This window comes from Vanellus vanellus (assembly GCF_965231255.1).
Source record: "Vanellus vanellus genome assembly, chromosome: 30".
NCBI lineage: Eukaryota > Metazoa > Chordata > Aves > Charadriiformes > Charadriidae > Vanellus > Vanellus vanellus.
In genome coordinates, this window is record NC_138935.1 from 335,994 (window position 1) to 351,377 (window position 15,384).

A 15,384-nucleotide genomic window follows, 5' to 3' on the forward strand; every position below is an offset into this window, starting at 1 on the left:
CAGAGCACTGCCATGGTCCCAGTGGGCTTTGCGGAATTGAGCCATGCCTGTTGTGTAGCCAACGGGAAGGGGCTGTGCACCTCTTCCAAGTGTCGTCGTTGTCTTGGCAGCATCGCTTGCGATGGGCCAAAAGAGGAGGTGTGGTGGAAGGAATTTGATGCAAAGCATGATTGGCTTGGAGAAATGAAGCAGGGTGATAAGGACTGTCCCTGTTTGGACTGTGGGGTGCCCCCACCTTGTTAAGCATGCCGTCTCGCCGTCTCCTCCGCAGGCTGCGCTTGCGTCAGCAATGGCATCTGAAGTGCACATGCCGGAGCCTGTCTGCCTCATAGAGAACAGCCAGACGAAGAGGCTGGTGGTGCATCAGGAGGCCCTGCAGGTGCTGTCGGAGATCACCCAGCCTGTGGTGGTGGTGGGCATCACAGGGCTGTACCGCACTGGCAAGTCTTACCTCATGAACAGGCTGGCTGGTCAGAGGAAAGGTGAGGGAGGTCCCGGCCCCGGCTGGCCAAGGTACCTGGGTTTCCCCCTCTCTATGTAGCACTCTGGAGAGCCGTACATCCTCCCCACAGGTTTCTCGCTGGGCTGCGGCCTGCAGTCCCACACCAAAGGGGTCTGGATGTGGTGTGTACCTCACCCCTGCCAGCCTGGACACACTCTGGTGCTGCTGGACACTGAAGGGCTGGGCGACGTGGAGAAGGTGTGGCAGAGGCGGAAGCTGCCTTTGTGCATTCCCAGCACTTGGGGAAGCTCTTGAGGGCCCAGCCACGGGGACCAGAGTGCAGGTGTTCCCACCACTGGTGGAGGCCTTCAGCCTGTGTGCTGGGAAGAGCCGGCGGCCACGAGGAAGGCGGTTGGGGTAGACGAGGTGCCAAATTCCTCTGCTTCTCTGGCAAAGAGCAGCAGAACGGGAATGGGGAGCTCAGGGAGCACTTGGATAGAGGTGTGGTGGCACCCTGAGAGTAAAGAGTTGAGGATAACGCGGCTGCAGAAAGATATGGGGGTGGCATGGGGGTGGATGTCTCCAAACACTGTGCTTGCCATGGCATGTTGGTTAGGGGTGCTCAGGGTCTGGGGCTCTGGGGTTCTGCTCAGACTTTGGGAGTGTTGTTAACAAGAGCCATGGGTTCTTGTTCCAGGGCTACACCAAGAACGACACCTGGATCTTTGTGCTCACCGTACTGCTCTCCAGCACCCTGATCTACAACAGCAGAGGCACCATTGACCAGCAGGCCATGGAGCAACTTTAGTATCCTTGGTGGGACAGCAGCACCAGGGATGCCCTCCTCTGCCTGTATGGTGGGCAAGGGCTTGACAAATGCTACTTCCTCCGACAGTGGCAGAACCTTCTGGTGGTGCCCAGTGATGTGCTTTGAGTCCTCAGGTGTGCCATGTGGTGGAGCTGAGGGCTGAGGCTTTTTCTCCCTCCTCCTTCCGGTGGTTCCCTGCAGTTGTCTGTCCCCGCAGAGTCTCCCCTCTTGCCCAGGAAGTGCTGGGGGCTTGCAGGATGGCGATGCCCCTGCCTTCAGAGCAGAGCTCCCTCTTTCCTTAGCCAGCTCCCTAGCTATGTGATGAAGCTGTCCGAGCATGTCAAGTTGAAAGCAGCACTCGAGCAGAGTAACAATAAAGGGAAGGATTCTGAAAAGTTTGTCTCCTTCTTCCCAACGTTTGTCTGGACTGTCCGGGATTTCACGCTGCAGATGGAGGTGGATGGGAAGGAAATCTCTGAGGATGACTACTTGGAGAAGGCACTGAATTTGAAGGCTGGTAAGGGAATGGTGCTGTGCTGCTGGAGACGTCCAGCCCCAGACTCAGCGGCATTTCAGGGTAAGTCAAGAGCAGCCCAAGCCCGGTGAACTTGCTCCGTGTCCCCTTACCCCACAGGTAACAGCCCAGAGATCCAGCGCTACAATGAGCCCCGGGAATGCATCTGCAGGTTCTTTCCAAATCGCAAGTGCTTTGTTTTTGAGCAGCCAGCCCACAAGAGGGACCTGGTCCGCTTGGAGGAGCTTCAGGATCATGAGATCGATCCTGAATTCCAGCAGCAGGCGGAGAAATTCTGCAGGCACATCTGGGAGAAGTCTTCACCTAAGACCATCCCCGGTGGCAGCATCATAACAGGGACGTGTGAGTACGGCTGTCCAGAGGATTGGGTGGCCAGCAGCTCCTGGCACTGTGTCTGGGGAGGGGTCAAATGCATAGTGAAATGATGCCGGTGGGGAAAGGGAGAGGTATTCTGCTGGCTGCTGTGCCTGCCTCTGGATTTGGATGTTCTGGGTGTTGGAGGCGGGTGGGAAAGAGTTTGGAAGAGAAGTTGAGGCAGGCTCTGGCAGGGAGGCAGCAGGGATATGGCAGGAGCCGGGGCCGAAGGGGAGCCTGGGTTGTGTTGGGGCTGCCGATCTCTCATCCTCGGTCCTCCTTGGCAGTGCTGGGGAAACTGGCAGAGGCCTACGTGGAGGCCATCCAGAGCGGGGCAGTGCCATGCCTGGAGAGTGCGGTGCTTGCCCTGGCCAAGATTGCAAATGCAGCGGCACTGGAAGAGGCTGTGAAGTTGTACCATGATCTGATGGATCAGTGGGCGCAGCTGCCGACGGAGACCGTTGAGGAGCTCCTGGATCTGCACAGCCAGTGCGAGTGGGAGGCACTGGAGCTGTTCCAGAAACAGGCATTCGAGGATGACATCTGCCATTTCCAGGCAGATCTTACAGTAGGTGGTCCCCAGCCCAGCTGGGATTCCACCAGGGACATGCTTCCCCTCTCCTGCTGACTAATTCTTGTCCCTCTGTTTTGTGAAGCCTGTGGTCCCTGGCATGCTCTCTGCTCCTGGGCACCTTGGCGCAGAGATGTCCATGGGTGCACAATGCCCTCCCCATCTCTCACCTGCCAGCTGATTACCCCACAGATGGAGATCCCAATTTCTTTGGCAACAGGGCTTGATTTTTGCCTAGAATGAGAGCAGCAGCCGCAGCTCAGCCTGGGCTGATGCCTTTGCTCTGCATCTTTCTGGACAGCGCCAGGTGGAGGCCATCAAGGAGACGTTCTGCAGGGCCAACGAGGAGGTGTCCCGTCGCAATTGCAAGGCTGCTCTCTGGAACCTCTACCAAGACATAGACAAAAACATCAGTGCTGGTGTCTACAGTGTGTCAGGGGGTTATGAGCTGTTCAAAGGAGACCAGAAGGCACTGTTGGAGAAATATTGGGAGCTGCCTGGCAAGGGGGTGAAGGTAGGCACAAGAGCAGCTCCCCTTCAAGGGGAGAGGCTCCACGTCCCATCCCCTTCCCCCAGGAAACCATTTCCCCCCTGCTGCTCTTTCTGCCCCCGACTCCTCTTCTACTGTACTCCTGCAGGCTTATGCTGTCCTGCTGGAGTTCCTCCCGCGCATAGAGGCTCTGGAAAAAATCATCATCAACACCCAAATCTCCCTGGCAGAGAAGGACAAGGAGCTGAAAAGTAACTTCTGGGGGGCAGAAATGTCACTGCCTGTCGAGGGCCAAGCTTGGTGGGGGGGACAAGAGTAGTCCTTGGGAGCTTGGGGGCTCAGCTCCCGCCTTTGCAACACCTCTGTTTCTCTGTCACCAGGTGAGCGGGAGCAGTATGAGAGAGCTCAGAAGGAGTGGGAGGACGAGTGGAAGAGGATGAACAGAGACCGTGTATTTTCAAATGTCACACATTTCGTGTTTCCCCTTATGCAAGGATTGATATCTTTACTCTTACTCCTGTTGTAGCCAAATACGACGGTGTGTTTAGTCCCCACGTAGAAGTCTGTTAAAGTTTGAAAGCCTTTCCTGCAAGACGCTTGCTGTAGAGTAGGGAAGTGACCTCCACGTTCGCTTGTACTGCACTGTAGACCTGAAGGCACGGGGAACGTCTACAGCCAGGGTGGCCTGGGGCACAGAAAGGCCATAATGCCCAGAGGGCGGTCGGGGAGCATTTTGCCATGCTCAGAACATGTCCCTGGGGATCTAACACACCTCTTCGAGAGACCTCCTCAGCAGGGCTGTGGGAAACATGCCCGAGAGAGCTTGAAGCCCACTACCTGATATCCTAGGCTGGCACGTACTGCGGCAGCGTGAAGGAGCGCGGAGGTTGTGAGTAGAGCAGGAATCCCCGTGGTGGGCGCTACCTGGTTTGCTTGGCATCGGTCCGGAGCAGAGGGACCCAGAAGGAGTGAGCCCGTGACCCAGGGAGCAGTGGGTGAAAGCCATCCTCTGCTCTGTAGCTCTTCCCACCCTGGTCCTTCGTGAGGCTCTTCTCCCTCTGAAGCGGTGAGGAAGTTGTCCCCAGAGGGCTGTCGTGCTCTCTGCTCGCTCATCCCAGCTGCATGCTGCTGCCTCTTGTCTCTCTTGAGCCCAAGAGATCCCCAAGTGCCCCTTCCCGAGGGTGTCTGAGGTGGTATAGCAGGAGATGCCTGTTGTACAGAGGGTTCGTGGGAGGTGTCCCCCACATCGTACTGGGGTTGGCTGGGAGAGAGTTAATGTTCTCCTTAGATGCCGGGGTGGTTGTGTGTTTTGGATTTGTTGGTGTCACCCCCCTGTTTTAGCTGTCACCGAAGCGTGTCTGCACCTTTTCTGTTTCTCATCCACCAGGGAGTAGGCGGGGGGTGGGCAAGGAGTTGGGAGGGGACACAGCGGGGACAGCTGACCCCAACTGACCAAAGCGATATCCCGGACCATATGAGCCTGTGCCCCAGCAATGGAAACCGGGGCAAAGCGGGAGGGAGGGGGGATGTTTGGAGTTATGGCGTTTGTCTTCAAAGCCACCGCTACGCACGATGGAGCCGTGCTGTCCTGCAGGTGGCTGACTGCCTGCCGATGGGAAGTGGAGAATGAATCCCTTCTTTTGCTTTGTTTGCACAGGCACCTTTGGCTTTATCTATTAAACTGTCTTTATCGTGAGCTATGAGTTGTCTCACTTTCACCCTTCCCATTGTCTCCTCCATCCCCCAAGTGGTGTGGGGCTTAGCTGCCTTCCGGGGTCAACCCACGACACCCATGGGCAAAGGGGTGTCCCTCTTCCCTGCAGGGAATGAAATGTTCACCTGCAGCATGAGAAGAAGCAGGGACACTAACCGTTGCAGTAAGGTGAAGGAGTAGAGGGTTTTGAGTTCTTTCTGGACAGAGGGGCTGCTCCAAAGGCAGTCACCCCTGCCACGCCAGAGACACTAGCCCCTGGAAAGACTTTCCTGCGCTGTGGGCACTCCATCCCTGCAGGGGAGGTCTGCCCGTGAGAGAGGAAGGTCTGCAGAGCACAGCCCCTGCTCACCCAGCAAGGTCCTGGGGAAGCTCCCGAGGACAAAGCCCAGGCTCTGCTCCTCCACAGGCTCCTGTGCCGGTGCTCTTTGCCCTCCTGAGCCCCCACACCGTGAGACCCTCCCTTGCCACACTCTAGTCCTGGGAGCCGTCCCACCACATAGAACCATAGGATTGCTGAGGTTGGAAGGGACCTTGAAGAGCATCAAGTCCAACCACTAAGCTACCCTGGCAAAACCGCTTCTAAACCATATCCCCAAGTACCACGTCTACCCCTCTTTTAAACACCTCCAGGGATGGCGAATCCACCCCCTCCCTGGGCAGCCCCTTCCAATGTCTAATAACCATTTCAGTGAAAAATTTTTCCTCATATCTAGTCTAACCCTCACCTGGCATAACTTGAAGCCTTTTCGCCCAACACTGCCTAACACTGCCAAGTCCACCAATGAATCAGGTCCTTAAGCGCCACACCTAAATGTCTCTTAAAGACTCCCAGGCCCTTTTCTGCCAGTCAGCTTTCCAGCCATACTGCCCCAAGCCTGTAGCACTGCCTGGGGTTGGTGTGACCCGAGTGAAGGACCCGGCACTTGGCCTTCTTGAACCTCATACCATTGGCCTCGGCCCATCAGTCCGGCCTGTCCAGATCCCTCTGTAGACCCATCCTACCCTCAAGCCGATCAACACGCTTGCCGAGCTTAGTGTCATCTGCGGACTTACTGAGGGTGCATTCGATCACCTCATCCTGGTCATTGATAAAGATAGTAAAGAGTACCGGCCCCAGCACCGAGCCCTGGGGAACACCACTTGTGACTGCACACCAACTGGATTGAACACACCAACTGGATTGATTCCTGGAGAGGCTTTGGGGATTTCTCCATCACGGTGACACGGAGGCGCTTCCTTTTTACACACAAGTGCTGGAGGTGTCCTGATTAAGGTCTCCTTTATTGATTTTTCAATCCCTTCCTGTCACATCACCCCGGAGCTTTGCTCATCGACCCTCTCTGCCACTCCCTCACACGCTGCTGGATGCCCTCTCCCTCTCACCCTTACTTCAAAGCCTCCCTTACAAGGTCAAAGATTCATTTGCCTCATTGGGGCGGTGGATCCCATCTCTGCCAGGCAGACACTGATCTGCATACAGGGTCCCGTGGTGGCTGAGCCCCTAACCCCATCACCAACACCAAGTCCTCAGCCAACTGTTGACCCACATGAGCAGTGCTCTCCTCCTCACAGCCTTGGCCCTGGGGCCAGCAGGCATTGCCTCCAAGCCATGCAGACCTGGTGTGTGGTATGAGTTGAGTTGCCTTCAGGCTTTGCCTCTGAAAGGAGAGCGCCCCAAAATGTCTCCCTGAGGCAGACTGCGGTGAGCTGATCTGCTGATTGTCCTCCCAGTCAGGATCTCTTCCTCCTGCAAAGCAGGTGCACAGGGTCCATCCGTGCCCCTCTGTTGGCAAATGAGCATGGTCCTCTCAACCCTGTTTGCCTTCTTCCTGAGGAGAAGCAGCTCTAGCACCTTACTGTCAGTGAGGTCATAAGTGAGCTTCACGACACACCACCCTCTCAGGAGAAGTTCCTTCAGTCAGAATATCATCTCTTGGCAGAGTTCCACATCCTGAGGCAGCGGAACGCTCTGTGAAAGTTCAGCAAGCGCAGCATGAGCGATCGCGGTTGAATGTTTGTAGCCCTGTGGGAGTCTGTTAAAGGGGTATTGTCTTCCTTCCCAAGGAAGAGCCAGTTTCTCTTTATCCTCCTCCGGCGAGGGCACCGTAAAGAACATATCTCCGACATGGAGCACGGCCATCCAGGGGTGTGCGGCTGCCTGGAGCGTGGCTGTTAGAGCTGCACTAGCGGGTACGCAGCCATTAGCGGAGATGTGTCGGCACAGCAATACACGATAACATATTATTATGCTGATAATCAACTCTCAGGTGCCATCTCCCACCCGGTTTCAGACTGGCCAGTGGGGTGAATTGTACAGGGGGTGGGGCAATAATGTGCCTTTTTCCTGAGTCTGTTATGACATGCGAAATTCCATTTCCTGCTGCAGCAGCAATCGGATCCTGCAGTACACTGCTGATTTCTGGGCTGTGCAGAGTGCACGCACTGTAGCCTCCCAATTCCTACCGGGGTTGGTCTCGGTGCTTGTCCCGAAGGACCACGCGCCACAGTCTGCCAGGCACCAGTTTCATCCAATCAGCACATCAAACCCCTAAATATTTTCATTGTGCTTTTTAACTGCTAAGCCAGTAGATGACATGTGCTTCTCTTCCGGAGAACATAAACAAATTTTCGTGGTATGGCAAATACCACTTCCTCCCTTTACCCTTGGGGACTTTAACATTTTGCTGTCTGGGTTGCATACCCAGCTTCTCGGCATCCCTGAATGAGGAGGAAGGATCACCTCCCACCACCTGCGGGCAACACTGTCTAATGCAGCCCAGGATCAGCCATGACCTTTTCCTTGCCTTCACCTTGTATTTTCTTTTTTCCTCTTTTGCCCCTCCCGAACGGATGATTTTGTGTTTGAAGGAACAGCCAGTGAGGATGGAGAGATGTCAGTAAATGTAGGGACATGCCGGGGTGAGAACAAGTTTGGTGTCATTTTTGGGACGGACACGATACTGAACATCAAGTTGCAGCAATCCAATTGCTTTATTTAACAAGCAGTGCTTTTTTATATTCTTTTACCCGTGTGCTTATCTATGCATATATTCTACCATTCTACTTTTGCCCAATACGCTCTCACATCACACGCCAGCCACCTAATACAATTGTTGATCACGCGCTGTTCATGCTCTGGTCAAAGCCAGGATGTTTGCCAACCCTTTTCTTTTTACTTGGCTCTTCTCAGGACTCCCCAGTCTCTTCAAGGGTACACGCATATCTGCTCAAGGTCAATTTTAAGCTCGCATTCTGATCCCTCGGACCAGCCAAAGTTTCCCACAATTCCCCCTTTTTGTATTTGTGCTACAAATGCCGCCCCCATCACCTGCTGCAGGGCCCTTTGCAGCAGGGAGATGAGACATGGCACCATCACTAGCACAACTACAACTATCAACAATATTATTAATCCTGCTTTGACCATTGAAACCAGCCATCCCAAGAGTCCCCAGTTTTGCAAACGGTGATCAAAAGAGAAGAACCCGTCCTCTTCCTTTAACTTTTTCGTTCGTTTCATTAACTCTTGGAGGCGTACATGAATAGATTGAGAATGGTCTGATAAGTTCATGCAGCACAGCCCATCAAAATCTTGACAGCCATGACCTTGAGCCAGCAACAAAAAATCTATTGCAGCTCGATTCTGCAGTCTGGCATGTCTAACTGAGTCTACATCTAGTAGTAAACTACTTAAAGCTGAAGATGTAGCATTAGATCGCTTGGCCAGCCAACACTCAAGCTTCTTAAGCGTAGCAAGCGCTTTAGCTGACGCCACTCCGGGGGCTAAAATGGATGCTGCAGTTATTTCTCCAGGGTTCATGGCACTGAGGCCATGTTGCCACCTTGCACACTGTGGGGAGGTTGGGAGGTGTTGAACTGTTGTCCTTGGCATCCTGGCATCACACCCCACACATCCCAGGAAGAGCCCTGAGCCGTGTGGGATGGACAGGATCTCTCTTCTGAGGGCCTGGGGTCAGGGCTTGGCGTTTGGCGTGATAAAACACACCAAGGCTTTACTCAGCACCAGAGCCACCGCTGCTTGGCCTGTGCCTGCTTGTCATCACTGCCTCCAATTTTCTGCTCTAACGTGTCCGTGGGGAGGTTGTCTTGGAATTGGCCCTCAGTGGGGCTCATTAATACTCCAGGAAACTTCAGCGTTTCCTTCTGACTCCTTGAGCAGATTGTGCAATCTCCTCTCAACACTGCAGGTCCATGGACTCAGCACCAAAACCACCATGGGGCTCATTCAAAGACAGAGAGCCCTCGTGTGCCTGGTCTCTTCCTATAATGCTCTTCAAGTCTTCAGAAGCTAATTGGAGAAGTTTTCGGAGGGTAGTTAACGGGGAAGTTTTCAATGACTACTTAATGAAAAAGTAGATATACTTTATAAAGTAATTTTTTTTTTTTTCCTTTTCAGTGATAACAGCATTCTAGAGCTGGTATTGACCCAGAGGGTCACCTAAGCTGATATGGGCAGGTAGGAGAAGCAGTCCCTTGACGCCAGACACTCGATGGACATCCTTGCTCCTCACCTCCCCAACCCCTCCATTTCTCTCATCGGACCCCTGGGCCTTGCATCACTTCTCCTTACAGCCGACTTCTCCACTGAAGGCTGCAGCTGGATGTTACAGCACCTTGCCACCAATTCCCTCCTGCTTTCCTCAGAGAACTGCCACAGGAGCACTTCTCCTCATTCACAAAAAAAAAAAGCCACACATGATGCAATTCGATAACCTTCAAAACACTCTCCTTTTCCACACGCCATATCCAAGCTGCACCTCACGAGGGCCACCTTCCACAAGGGATATCTGCACAAGAACTGGTTTAGATAGAGTTAGGAAAGGATAGATAGAAACATAATTAAGGATATGTGTCAAGAGTTCATTACATTTCTCAGAGATGGGGCAATTTTCTAATTCCCTGAAGCTCAAAGCAGCAACCACAGAGTTTGGAGGCATCTGAGTGACCAACGAGCCAGGGGAGGGAGAAACCTGGAGAGCCATGGGAAGGGTATGTGTCGAGATAGACTGCTGAAAAGATGCCCTCAGGCGAGGTCACTTAATCAGGAGAGGTGGGAACACATGAAAGGTGAGGGAGAAGAAACACACAGTGGAGTAGACAGAGTAGCTGCCATGCAAGTAGAGGGGAAGATCAATACTTCTCCTATGAATAATGCACTTCCGGGACATTCCCTTTCTGACATGGTGGGAAAACATGGTGATTTCATTAAAAGTACTCAGGTGTTTTGACTGATGAATCATGTTGAAAAAAAATGTGCACCTTTCCAGGCAGACCTCAGTGGGCTGACCATAAACATCCAGGGCCTTTCTTGGAGGCCCAACTGGACCTGAGGTGTTTGTCTGGGACGGGCAGGTGTTGCAGAGAAGATTAGAGCCCCTCGGGAGCTGCAGGTGGAGGCTGGGCAGGGGGTCCTCACCATGAATACAAGGCCTGTATTGAGGAGTCCTGTCTGGGGTCCATTCCCCTCATTCCCAAAACACACATGTCTCAACTTCAAGTAGGAAAGAAAGTGAAGGGGCAGAGAAGCAGACTGCAGGGGTGGAGAAATCCCAGCCCGGGAAAGCCCAGGTTTTCTGCAACATCTCCGTGCGCAGCCAGACAAGGCACGTGGAGGTGGTTCAAGCTGACTGCAATGAGTTTCGGGAGTAACACACAGAGGTCTGAGGCAGTGCCTCCCAGGCTGCAGTTGCAGTGAAGAGCAAGGAGGATGAGGAGGAGGAGTCAAAGAGTTCACAAAGAGGGTCAGACCATGTTCTTCAAGGCTTGATCCAGTCGTAGTTTGAAATCCCCCAGGGACACAGACGGCACAGCCTCTCAGGGTGACCTGTTCCAACGGTGCACTGAGTCCATGGAGAAAAAGTGTTTTCTTTTCTCCAGGCTGAAGCTCTTCTCTATCACCTTACGCTCACTGCTTTTTGCCCTCTCAACATGCACCCCGGTGGAGAGCCTGGCTCTGTATTCTCCGTAACCTCCTGGTAGGTACTGGTAGGCTGCACTGAGGTGCCCCTCGGACTTCCCTTCTCCAGGCTGGACAAGCCCCGCTCCCTCAGACTCTTCTCATAAGTCGTGCTCCAGCCCTTGACCATCTTGGGCACCCTTTGCTAAACCCACTCCAGCTTACCACCAACATTCTACCTGTACTGGGGATGAGAAATCTGGATGCAGTTACCTGCACAGTCCCTTTCCTCGCTCTCCTGGCCATGCTCCTGGTCAGACAGCCCAGGACACTGGTGGCCTCCCTTCCTTTAAGGCACACCGCTGCCTCCTCTCCAGATCACTGACCACCAAGACCTTCTCCACAGAGCTGCTCACCACCGAGGTCGCCCTCACCCTGTGCCATTGCCAGGGTTTGTCCCCTGCAGGGGCAGAAACTGGCATTTGTCCTTGAGGCGTTCCATGAGGTTCCTGCCAAGATGGGCTCTCCTCCTCCTTCAGCCCTCTCTTTGAGCACAGAGCCCTGGAGACCTTTCCAGGAAAGACAAAGGCCATTTGAGTCCCTCAGCCGCACCTCTGTCTGCTGGTGTGAAATCTCCCTCCCCTTCAGCAGCAGCCCTGCATTTCCCTTGCTCAGCCTTGGTCTCTAACAAGCAATCAAAGCTCTTTGTTTCGCTCTTGACATTCCTTGCAACCGACTCCAGGGGAGCTTTGCCTTCCCCACAATCATACCTGCACAATGGCGGCAATGCACAGGAATCCCTTGTTTGTGCCTGTCTTTGCTGCCCCTCTCTGGATGCTGCTTCGTGGCCCCGTCACCACCCTGTCCCGGAGGTGGCCAAGCAACAGAGCTGCAACTGTTGTTCCAGACCAGGCTCCTCTCTCCTGTGCCTGCACGGCTCAGCTCCCTTCAAGGAGCCCTGGGGTCTGCACCACAACCCACCTGGGCTGAGTCCTCACCCTGCGTGGTCACACAGCTCAGCCAACTTTGGTCTTGTCCTCTGCCGGGCACTTTCCAGCCTGGCCCAGCCACTTCTCGCCTCTTCCCATCTCGCCAGCGAAAGACCAGCCTGCCCCGAGCTGCTGCATGCAGAAATACCTTTCTCCTGGTCATTTCTTCCCCTCACAGAGTTGCTCCTTTGCTCTTCTCCAGGGACGTCCCTTCCCCAGAGAACCTTTCCCATGGCAATGTGCCTGTGCTGACCTGGCTGGACACTCCTGGCCCTCCCCGTGCTCCCCACAGAGCCCTGAGAGGGTGGTGCGGCTCTGCAGAGTGAGCAGGCTGTGGTGCCCAAAACCCATGCGGAGACAGTCCAAGGCAGAGCCCTTCTGAGCATTCACCAACTCCTGGGCCAGAGGTCACCCACAGGTGAAAGCTCAGCCCAGGCCTTCCCCAACACATCACCCCATGCCCTCCACCCCCGAGCCCATGCAGAACCCAAGCACAGCAGCATGGCCTTGGAGGGGCAACCTCTTCAGCCGGTTCTCCACTTCAGCTGGGGAAGAAGTGTCCAACCTCCAGACACTGGAAGTGAGGAAATCCCCTTTTACTAGAGAGATGTGACACAGGAGAGCAGCTGTACCATCATGCCACAGACATGTACAAAGGCCTCTGCCTCAGACAGACTGGGCTCATGACGCTGGAGAAGTGGAGTGGATGCAGATACTCCTGGCCAAACATGATGATCACAGACCAAATGCCCAAAGGCGAGGTGGTTCCTGAGATGAACTGGAAATTGCTGGTAAAGAGACCTGGGCAGCTTATTGCTGCTGAAAGACAAGTGATTGACTCAGCTTCTTCAGTGTGTCTTGGAGCTCCTGGTTCCTCATGCTGTAGATGAGGGGGTTCACTGCTGGGGGCACCACCGAGTACAGAACAGCCATGAGCAGATCCAGTGAGTGGGAGGAGGTGGAGGGGGGCATCAGGTAGATGAACATGCCAGTGCTGACATACAGGGAGACCACGGCCAGGTGAGGGAGGCACGTGGAAAAGGCTTTGTGCCGTCCCTGCTCAGAAGGGAACCTCAGCACAGCCATGAAGACTTGCACATAGGACAGGACAATGAAAATAAAACACCCAAACCCCAGGGAGACATTAACCACAAGAAGGCAGCCTACCCTGAGAGAGGAGTGTGAGCAGGAGAGCTGGAGGATCTGGGGGATTTCACAGAAGAACTGGTTTATGGCATTGTCTTGGCAGAGGGGTAGTGAAAATGGATTGGCCGTGTGCAGCACAGCATGGAGGACACCACTGCCCCAGGCAGCTCCTGCCATGTGGACACAAGCTCTGCTGCCCAGGAGGGTCCCCTAGTGCAGGGGTTTGCAGATGGCAACGTAGCGGTCATAGGCCATGATGGTGAGAAGAGACAACTCTGCTGACAAGAGGAAGACAAACAGAAACACTTGGGCAGCACATCCTGCATAGGAAATGGCCCTGGTGTCCCAGAGGGAATTGGCCATGGATTTGGGGACAGTAGTGGAGATGGAGCCCAGGCTGAGGAGGGAGAGGTTGAGGAGGAAGAATTACATGGGTGTGTGGAGGTGGTGGTCACAGGCTATGGCTGTGATGATGCGGCTGTTGCCCGGGAGGGCAGCCGGGTCGATGCCCAGGAAGAGGTAGAAGTGCAAGAGCTGCAGCTCCTGCTTGGCTGCAAACTCCAGGGGGAAAAAGTGGGTGATGGAGCTGCTGCTGGACATGTGCTGCCTCAGGGCAAGGGGCACTTTCCGTGGAGGGAAAGACAGTGACAAATTAGGGGTGAGTTCTCTGAGCAAAATCAAAGGAACTACTCACGGATGCTCTCCCTGCTACACTCAACTCCCTTTTCCTTTCCCAGGAGACCTTCTTCAGCTCCATGGCTGGAGCTCTGGTTGGTGCTGGCTGCGTGTGCCCTGAGGAGCAGAGCATCTGCTGGTTTGCTGCCCAGGAGTCAACCCTGCTCTGCAGCCATGGGTTCATGGGAACGGTAGGGGCAGGAGCCAGATCTTTGATGGGGGTTTTAGATCGCATGGCCTACTCTCAAAAGCCACCAGACACGGCCAAGAGCAGAGGGATCCACTGCAGACCACTAAACCTCTCACCTCTTCACAAGGTCTCTCTTTCAGAAAAAAAAAAGCCAGGAGGCCTGCATGGATGAACAAGGAGCTCCTGGACATGACCAAAAGCAAAAGGGAGGCCTATAGGGAGTGGGAACAGGGGCGGGTAGCCTGGGAGGTATCCAGAGGACTGGTTTGAGCAGGCAGGGATCGGGTCAGACAAGCTAAAGCCCAGACAGAACTAAATCTGGCCTGGGACATTAAGACAAACAAAAAATCCTTCTTTAAGTATGTCAGTGAGAAAAGAAAGAGTAGGGAAAGTGTGGGCCCTCTCCGGAAGGAAACGCAAGAACTGGTTACCCGGGACAGAGACAGAGCTGAGGAACTCAATGACTTTTTTGCCTCAGTCTTCACTGGCAAGGATTGCAGCCGCAGTGCCCGTGACGCAGAATGCAAAGACGAGGATTGGGAAAATGGAGAACCGCCCACTGTAGGTGAAGATCCAGTGCGAGACCACCTGAGGAATCTGAAGGTGCACAAGTCCGTGGGACCTGATGAGACACATGCACGGGTCCTGAGGGAACTGGCAGATCAAGGCGCTAAGCCACCAGCCATCATATTTGAGAAGTCGTGGCAGTCTGGCGAGGTTCCTACTGACTGGAAAAGGGGAAATGTAACCCCTATTTTCACAAAGGGAAATAAGGAAGACCCAGGGAACTACAGGCCAGTCAGTCTCACCTCTGTGTCTGGCAAGATCATGGAGCAGATCCTCCTGGCAACTCTGCTGAGACACATAGAAAACAAGGAGGTGATTGGTGACAGCCAGCATGGCCTCACCAAGGGCAAGTCATGCCTGACAAATTTGGTGGCCTTCTACAAAGGGCGTATAGCAGCAGTGGACAAGGGAAGATCAATTGATGTCATCTACTTGGACTTGTGCAAAGCGTTTGACACTGTCCCACTTGATATCCTGGTCTCTAAATTGAAGAGACACAGATTCAAAAAATAGACCTCTTGGTGGATAAAGAATTGGCTGGATGGTCGCACTCAAAGTGTTGCGGTCAAAGGCTCGATGTCCAAGTGGAGAGCAGTGACGAGTGGCGTTCCTCGGGGGTCACTACTGGGACCTGTACTGTTCAACATCTTTGTCGGTGACACGGACAGTGGGGTCGAGTGCTCACTCAGCAAGTTTGCTGATGATAGCAAGCTGTTTGGCGAGGTAGACACGCTGGAGGGGAGGGATGCCACCCAGAGGGACCTGGACAGGCTGCAGAGGTGGGCCCAAGCCAACCTCATGCAGTTCAACAAGGCCAAGGGGAAGGTTCTACATCTGGGTCAGGGCAATCCCAAGCACAAATTCAGGCTCAGCAGGGAATGGCTGGAGAGCAGCCCTGAGGAGAAGGACCTGGGGGTGCTGATTGACAAGAAGCTCAACATGAGCCAGCAATGTGCGATCACAGCCCAGAAGGCCACCCATATCCTGGG

The 15,384-nt window shown here is 54.2% G+C and overlaps 1 protein-coding gene and 1 pseudogene across 2 annotated transcripts; one reads left to right on the forward strand and one right to left on the reverse strand.

The window, feature by feature from the left end:
• The first annotated feature begins 276 nt into the window (after positions 1 to 276).
• On the forward strand, positions 277 to 4,896 carry LOC309682509 (guanylate-binding protein 1-like). The gene is made up of 8 exons (XM_082496601.1): positions 277 to 482; positions 573 to 700; positions 1,140 to 1,249; positions 1,565 to 1,767; positions 1,885 to 2,127; positions 2,427 to 3,224; positions 3,349 to 3,451; positions 3,581 to 4,896. Exons 1-6 carry the CDS (start codon positions 290 to 292, stop codon positions 2,765 to 2,767), a joined length of 1,218 nt encoding a protein of 405 aa, XP_082352727.1. The 5' UTR covers positions 277 to 289; the 3' UTR covers positions 2,768 to 3,224; positions 3,349 to 3,451; positions 3,581 to 4,896.
• A 7,731-nt stretch (positions 4,897 to 12,627) lies between these two features.
• On the reverse strand, positions 12,628 to 13,873 carry LOC309682594 (olfactory receptor 14A16-like; annotated as a pseudogene). The gene is made up of 2 exons: positions 13,799 to 13,873; positions 12,628 to 13,521 (listed from the first exon to the last, which is right to left on the reverse strand). The product of its transcript is annotated as an olfactory receptor 14A16-like (transcript).
• Between the last annotated feature and the right edge of the window lie 1,511 nt (positions 13,874 to 15,384).

Coding starts and splice junctions, on each gene's coding strand:
- LOC309682509 (XM_082496601.1), top strand. CDS start 290: ATGGCATCTGAAGTGCACATGCCGGAGCCTGTCTGCCTCATAGAGAAC. Junction 483..572: donor GCTGGCTGGTCAGAGGAAAG/GTGAGGGAGGTC, acceptor TCCTCCCCACAG/GTTTCTCGCTGGGCTGCGGC. Junction 2,128..2,426: donor CAGCATCATAACAGGGACGT/GTGAGTACGGCT, acceptor CCTCCTTGGCAG/TGCTGGGGAAACTGGCAGAG.